A 7,683-nucleotide genomic window follows, 5' to 3' on the forward strand; every position below is an offset into this window, starting at 1 on the left:
GAAAACTTGTATTCATGTCCGACGAATACACAATTTGTGGAAATGCAAGTAGTTAATGAGATGAGAGCTAAAGATAAACCAGCAGAAAACATGCAAAAAAAGATCTGCAATGGGGATCATCAGAAAGAGTATTGATTATATATATATCTATATATATATATATATAGAGAGAGAGAGAGAGAGAGAGAGAGAGAGATTACCGAAGCACAAGAAAAAGGTAACAAACTGCTCGGTATTTTCAATTTTTTATAGACTGAGCAAGTAAGCATTCAAAACTACAGAAACTTTTTCAGAAGAAACCTCCCAACATTCAGCTAAATAAAGCAGCAAGGAATTTATAAAGACAAATTAAAACTGCCAAAAAAAGTTTGAGATTTTTTAAACAGAAAAAAGTTCAATGAATACAGTATCCTTCTACTCCGAATAATTTAGGCTGCTGCAAGATCTTGAATGAGATGAGAGCTCTTCCATTGTTGTGCCAATCATGGAATTAGAAAAGAGAACTAAAAGAATTGGTAAAAGTGAACATCTAAAGTTACAAAACAAATGGACCACTATCTTGTCATGAGAAAAGTATACAACTGCTGCAACAATATCCTTACCAGCAAGAAATTCATCACAAGGCCATGGGATTGTTCCAAGTGAACTGGTGTTTATGCCCATCAATCTTCTGAGCTCACCTTCTCAACAGCATTCAGCAATATATCCAAAGGACGATTATTTTCAGTAGTTTGGAAGGCATCTTTCTTGCAATGCTGCTGTAAGATCCATTGCTCGTGCCTTCGTATTCCTTCCTTTGCCCTAGCCATGTTGCACTGGACACAGTACCACTGGCCCTTAGGAATGGAGGTTCGCGGTGGTTTCATGCAGTAAGTATGGTAAGCATCATCACAACCATCACATAGTACAATCTCAGTGTCATCTTGATCTAAATAACAAGCTCTACACAGGCACGATGGGCAATACCAGCAATGTGAGCTTTGTTGGTGCTGACTAGCAATCTGACTGTTTCTTAGGCATCTGATGTGGTAGTACTTGTAAGGGCAGTAATTGTTCCCACAAGTCAGGAATCTCCTGTCTTCATCCTCACAAGTTCCACATAGCTTGCACAAATGTGCCAAGGCAGTTCTAGATGGTTCTCGAGGACCATCTGACTCCATGTTTGAAACAGAACTCTCCCTGGTATCATTAGTGATGTCTTTCTCAGCCTCAGAAAATTCAAGCCTATCACAGACTGCACAATTCTGGTGTAAGCCATCTTGTTCAATTTCAATGACAGGTTCTGGTGCTGCACTTCTGTCAACACGGCAGGAAGCACAATACCAGTTTCGCGTGGGAATCTCTTCACCAAAAGGCTCAACACAAGAGAAATGGTAAATTTCCTCACACCCGTCACATATAAGGCTGTGCTCACCAAGCGCTTCAGTGCTGCAGTGCTTGCATTTATAGACCTTGTAACGACAAGATGCCTCACTTTGGCATGGTTTATTAGAACAATGATACTCAATGTTATTAACCATGTTTTCCTCCACCATAAAACCTTCAGACCTATCACAGATGCCCCACTTTTTATGCGAGACTTTGTGTTGATTATCCTTAACAGCAGCTGGTGATTTGCTTTCATCTTTAAGACAAGAAGAACAGTACCAGCTTCGGGAAGGGGCCACTTGACTTGAAGGCTCAACGCAAGAGAAATGATATATTGCTTCACAACCATCACATATAAGCCTGTGCTCACCAAGTGTTTCAGTGCCACACAGCTTACATGCATAGACCTTACACAGACAAGAAGCTTCGCTTTGATCCAGTTTATTAGACCGACCAGATTCACTCAAAGGGAACTGTCCATTTACATGAGAGCTCATGGAGTTCTTCAGCTCAGCAACACCGTGAGGGTTCTGCTGCAATAAATTTAAGCAAAATGAAAAAGATAAGACATATTACAAAGAAAAAATTCAATAATAGCTAGTTGGGTTAAAACATTATTTACCTCAAACTTTTCTTCACCAGCCTCCAATTCCATCTTTTCTCCAACCTAAAAAAGAGGCAAAATACATGTAAGTTCAATGTTGAGAATGAGATAAATGAGAAAATAGATCCTAGAATCATTAAAGAAATACTAACTAAAAAGTAAAGATACTTGACAGAAAATCATAGTAAGAAATTAAGCCAACCAAAAAGATCAAAATATAATTTTACCAGCTGTCCATAAGAAATCCTCGACTGTTTGGAAAGGCTAGTAGAAAGAAGCTGGATGTCGTGACCAATTTTTTGGAACTTGCACCACAACTGTGTCAAAGTTAAGAAAGAGTTTCATTTAAAAAGAAACAAACAAAAAACAGCAAAAAAATCATGTAATAAATTCGGGATCCATCCCAGTTCAAATTATAACATTAATCTACGAGGGATAAAGAATCAGCTTAAAACAACATACAGCAAATTCTAACCAAAAGAAAAAAAAAAAATCAAGCAGCACAAACATTACGTTTGACAAAAAAATTTCAAAAAAAAAAAATTAAAGCCAACAGATGCAAAAAATACTATAGCATCTAAACTAAATAAAAAGGGTTTTATTTGTATAAAACTCCTTGTCGTTTGGCATCTTCGTAAAAAAAGACAGTTTCAAAACAAACAACAGAAATAGTTCAACCTATTTTGTGAGCAAAAAAAACCCTGGCCTCACTTCAAAGTTACCTGGCGGTTCTAATAGGATTTCTTTCAAAACCTACTACTATTGCCATTGTTTGTTATGATTTCAAGAAATTCTGGCATTAAACCATGTTTGCAAATTATTAAAACTATCATATTTTCACACCAAAAGACCAAACTAAATAGTTCTAATAAATACTTGCAACCCAAGTTGAGAATAAAGCAAGGACACTGAATATGTTGACAATAGACACAATTAATAAGACATCTAACATCTAAATTAGATATCACAAATATATCAGTAAATTAGGGCATTAAGGAGGCGGGAAAAAATAGCACAGCTGCAAATAAGTCATTAAAAAAGTGATTGCCTCATTATTTCCAAATGAAGGTATAAATTGTCCCATAAAATCTAATCCCCATGAATAAAAAATTTCAACTTGCAAATTAAAATTTAGAGGCATTTCATTTCCTTTTGAATTATTACCTACTCTCTGACACCGATCTCATGTATATATATGTATGTATATATATATTAAAAAACTTAATTGACTACAAGACTATAAATATTTATAATCAATTACAAGTATTAATTAAAAAAAACAGAATAAAAATTATTAAATTAGATTCAAATGATGTTTTAATATAAATTTTTTTAAAAAAATTTAGTCTCAATCATTATAATCTTATGACTACCTGATTAGTGTTATCAAAACGACACTTTGTTTGTGAATGGTGTTCGGCTCGTTAAGCAAACGAGCCGAACACGAACACACTTTTTGAGCTCGAAATATAAACGAGCCGAAGACGAGCTGAGCCCTGGCTCGCTCGTGTTCGGCTCGTTTACACCCCCAGCCTCATAGGTAGTATAATTAAGGTTAAAAGCTACACATAGATGCATGGAAGCAAATGGGAATGACCAATATCCATAGCAAGCTTTTCCAATTAAGCATAGTTAATATCAATATCAATAACTTAAATTTTCCCTCAATGATTAATTATGTTATTTTAGAAGAAAGTTTTGAGCAAAATGATTAATCATTGAACCAAAAAACATTTTTGTAACCCTTAATTGATTGGAAAACACTAGCATATGAATAATACAAGATAAAATGGGAAATAAACAGCATAATCACTCCAAGATGAATGGGTGAAGAATACCTGCTGAACGTCTTCAAGAAATGAAACAGGCACCTGTTCATATACTCCATTTTTCAGCTTTGAATTTATCAAACTGAAGTCGAGTAATTTTCTAACAGTTTTATCATGGAAACTTTCACCGACTAGATCACACAAGGAAGCAAAATTATCTGAACAAAAAATTTCCAATAAAACCTTTTGGCACTTTGCAGTGTTCTTATTCACTTCACTTTGACCCTCTAACTTTATGTTTGATTCATCTGCAAAACATTCAGAAAGAACAACCTTAACCTCAGGCGGATCCTCAATTTCACAGTTGCCCTCATATCTGTCCTGGAAATACATAAATTTTTTATTTGAACACATTCAGCATAGTGCAATATTGATTTAGAAAGGAAGTACAACTATAATACCTCTGATTGCAAAATAGCAACAGGAACATCCATTTTAGTTTTCCAGGTGAAGCTAGGAGGGCAGGACTCAAGCGCATCCTGAATGCAGCTCTGGATACCACCACCTTCACCTACACCTGGAAGATGAAGCATGTATTCCAAAGAATTTCTCCAGTGGCTACCAGTTCTACTAAATGCATCATGGTCATGGGCACCATCAAGAGAACCCCTCACAAACTGCTACAAGAAAACTGTCAGATGCATGTAACTAGTGAAACAAAAAATATATAACTGACAAGCCTTTCATAGACATGTACATGGATTCAATGAAGCGAATTAACAAGGTGTAAAAGAGAAATAAGTTCAGTTAATGACCGCTAAAGCTTCAATAAATTTTAAAACTTAAGGGATGATCACAGCAAGTAAAGCAAGCGACATTTTCATAATGCTTGTGAACAATTTCTAAGTTCTTATTCTTCTCCATTCCACTCTCTGTGAGAACAAAGAAAATAGGGAAGATCAAAACTAGAAGAAAGAAGAGCAGGCTATACAGGTTCACACGTGAGAAAAAAATGAAGTGAAAAACTAGGTTTTGATCTATAAATGGCATTATTTTCCTTAATATGTGTACCATTAAAGATAATGTAAGAAAATGATGCCGATACACTCAAGTGTATTTGCCACAATATTTTAGAAGGCCCAATATTTTTATATCATTCAAAAAGAGTAAAATGTTTTCTACTCTGTAACAAAAGAGTCAAGTATATTTTACTTTCAGCTATGCAGCCATTAGATGACCAAAATTCACATGCCATATTCGTCTCAATGTCCTTTCACATCTAGTTTGACAATGCCAAAGTCAGTTCAAACCATGCTAGCAGAAACTTGAGGGGCCATGTAATTAATAAAATTAGAAGACAATTGAAACCATGTTGGCATGGATTGAGGACGAAGTTTATAAAAGAGGATTGCAGAATCATTTTTAGAGATGAAGCTATAGAGAGGGGAAATGAGATGTGCATAATTAAGGTTAATTTGGTTACAAGCATGTTGAAGGACTTTGTATATTGTAAATTAACAAGTATCTAACTTGAAATGATAGCATTTAGTTGTCCAGTATAAAACAAACTATAGATCCATAATATTAGGCAAGAAACCTACTAATGAAAAAGGATATAAAGTTCAACAATGCAAACATAAAAAATATAACACAACACAAGATATTGAAGAACAAAGCAAAAACGCACTCTCCGACCAATGAGATCCAGATGTCAATCACAGAAACAGATGAAAAAAGGGTGGGGAAAGAGTTTAGAAAATTCTATTGCACTGGCCGATGAATGGTGATGAAAGAGGTGGCAATGAAAAAGTGAAAGAAAACTGAGGAAGATGCGAGAAAGAAACCATTAAGCGGCGTAGTGCGCAAGAGAAAAAGATGTGAAAATATTGAGAGAGAGAGAGAGAGTATAGATAAGAGAGGGTTAAAAATTTTAGGTAAATCACATTGAATATGGGTAAAAATTTTTAAAGACAATCTAAATGCTTATTTAAGAGATTGATCAAGTGGGGCAAAACTAAGCTAGGCCATAGCACCTATCAAACCTTCCAAGCGAAAACCTTAAGGCACCAAAAAATAAGGTTAGGCCTTGCCTTGATTGAAGAGATAAATATCAATGCTTAAAATAAAGAAGAAGAAGAAGAGCCAATTATTAATGATGAAAATTTACCAAGGTGTATAGAAAGAGCAGCTTGAGTTGGAAATTAAGAATTTTTGCTTGAAAACAAGAGAAATCTAAAGCAAGTGGTAGAGTCGTGAATTAAGGTTTGAGAAAGAAGGGTATGGGTTCAAAGAATAGAGCAGATGGAGGATACAAATCCACTAATGGTTAAGGACATTGATAATAATACAGTTGGAATAAATAGTGATAATGATAAGGTTACAAAGTAAGCAAAAACACAATTAGAATATAGCTATTTAAAATATTGAAGGATTTCAATCAGATAATGAAATTATAATAAATTATTTAATAAGAATTGGAACTTGCAATACAATGTAACCAGAAAATTAATTAGTTTCCACATATTAATGTGAAGATTATAAACATCTACTCTTTAAACGTATTTTTTATAACTTAAATAGGTTTATTAAATTAAAAAACTATATCTTTTTTGGAGTCACCTTGGATGGACCAGTTTCTAGGGTGGTAACATGGGGCGTGTAATAATCGAGCATTAGATGGCCATATCTCCAAGAGGGAATCTAAACATTTAGATAATATTTGGTAAATGAACACCCAAAAAATAGAACAGAGCAAACTTTTTTGTTCTAGATATTCCAGTAACCAAGGTTGAACAGCAACTCATCAAAGACCGGCCTAAAATAGCCCGCTTGGATAAGTTCCTAATTTCTTCCAGCATTTCTATAAGCCTAATATTTAATTCACACAGCAGCTGCATTGCAGTGAAAGCAATCAAAGAATTAGCGTGTTAGATTTAAAAGACTCCCTGTTCCCTAAAACCCAAAAACCCGTACATTATGTATCTATGTCTCCATCTGTCTAAACTCAACACTAAACCTCTAGAAAATGGACACAAATCTTTGATGAAAACAAGATGTTCAAAGCAATAAACACGCACAAAAAGGTTAAGGGTTAGAATCAGAAGTTAAAAATCATGCCGGAGAGGACAGTTACATCTACGTCCAAGTCTCTTAACTAGGAAAAAAACACGATCAAATTAGGAACTTCTCAATATTAAAATAAGAACAAAGGAAGCAAGAAGTACCCAACCTCATCGGCAACGGCTCTTGCCCGCTTCTTCCTTCTGTACGTGATAAACCCATCCGTGCTCAAATCCCCAGTCTTCACCACCCCATTGCAGCTCTTTCCTCCGCCTGGCATAGCCCAAACCCTAACTGATGCCACCTCCAAACAGACTTAGGTTTTCATTGGCAGCCAACGCGTAGCAAGCAGCAATGAAACCCAGATCCGTAGTCAACACAACAAGATACAAACAAAACTTCCCAACTGAAAAGAAGGGAAGGAACTGTGGATAGAGCAGAAACACGGGAAAACGAGCATAAATGAAGACTTGGCAAAGCATGTTGTGCAATAAATATGCGGAAGAAAGGGAGCAGTTGAGGGAGTACCAGATGAGTAACGGAAAACAGGAGAAAACCAAGGAAATATAAGAGCAGGAACCCTAGCTTCGCAGTCAAACCCTCCGCCCTTTCGTCCAGTGCAAATTTCCTACCGCTGAGCCTCGGCGGCGAGATTTGAAATTTTGAAGGGAGGAGGTTAGGGAGGACAGGATTTTGGACCATTAAACCGAGGGGTTTGAGCCAGAGAGTTCAAAGAGAAGGGGGATCCCCATACAGACAACCAACATGTGGTTCAATGGCTGCCCGGAATACTGTACGTATCTCATATATATAATAAAAATCAATGTTAAATTTATAAAATATATTAATAATTTAGAAAAAATCAACATATATATATATATA

The 7,683-nt window shown here is 35.6% G+C and overlaps 1 protein-coding gene across 4 annotated transcripts; it reads right to left on the minus strand.

The window, feature by feature from the left end:
• Positions 1-402: 402 nt before the first annotated feature.
• On the minus strand, positions 403-7,567 carry LOC110020925 (PHD finger protein EHD3). Of its 4 annotated transcripts, none has more exons than XM_020719210.1 (7): positions 7,330-7,567; positions 6,971-7,116; positions 4,203-4,418; positions 3,811-4,122; positions 2,200-2,289; positions 1,991-2,035; positions 403-1,901 (listed from the first exon to the last, which is right to left on the minus strand). In XM_020719210.1, the coding sequence occupies exons 2-7, from the start codon at positions 7,079-7,081 to the stop codon at positions 663-665; spliced, it is 2,013 nt and encodes a 670-aa protein (XP_020574869.1). In that variant the 5' UTR covers positions 7,082-7,116; positions 7,330-7,567; the 3' UTR covers positions 403-662. The 4 variants fall into 4 exon arrangements, with proteins under 4 accessions (XP_020574869.1, XP_020574868.1, XP_020574870.1 ...); XM_020719209.1 differs by having other exon boundaries at positions 6,971-7,207; XM_020719211.1 differs by having other exon boundaries at positions 403-1,898; positions 6,971-7,226.
• Positions 7,568-7,683: the final 116 nt, after the last annotated feature.

This window comes from Phalaenopsis equestris, unplaced genomic scaffold (assembly GCF_001263595.1).
Source record: "Phalaenopsis equestris unplaced genomic scaffold, ASM126359v1 Scaffold000112, whole genome shotgun sequence".
In the NCBI taxonomy this organism is placed as follows: Eukaryota; Viridiplantae; Streptophyta; class Magnoliopsida; order Asparagales; family Orchidaceae; genus Phalaenopsis; species Phalaenopsis equestris.

Excerpts from the sequence above, each read along its gene's own strand:
- LOC110020925 (XM_020719210.1), bottom strand. The coding sequence starts at position 7,081 with ATGCCAGGCGGAGGAAAGAGCTGCAATGGGGTGGTGAAGACTGGGGAT. Across the intron at positions 2,036-2,199 it reads GGATTTCTTATGGACAGCTG|GTTGGAGAAAAGATGGAATT; the intron begins GTAAAATTATAT and ends CCTCTTTTTTAG. Across the intron at positions 1,902-1,990 it reads CTGGTGAAGAAAAGTTTGAG|CAGAACCCTCACGGTGTTGC; the intron begins GTAAATAATGTT and ends AATTTATTGCAG.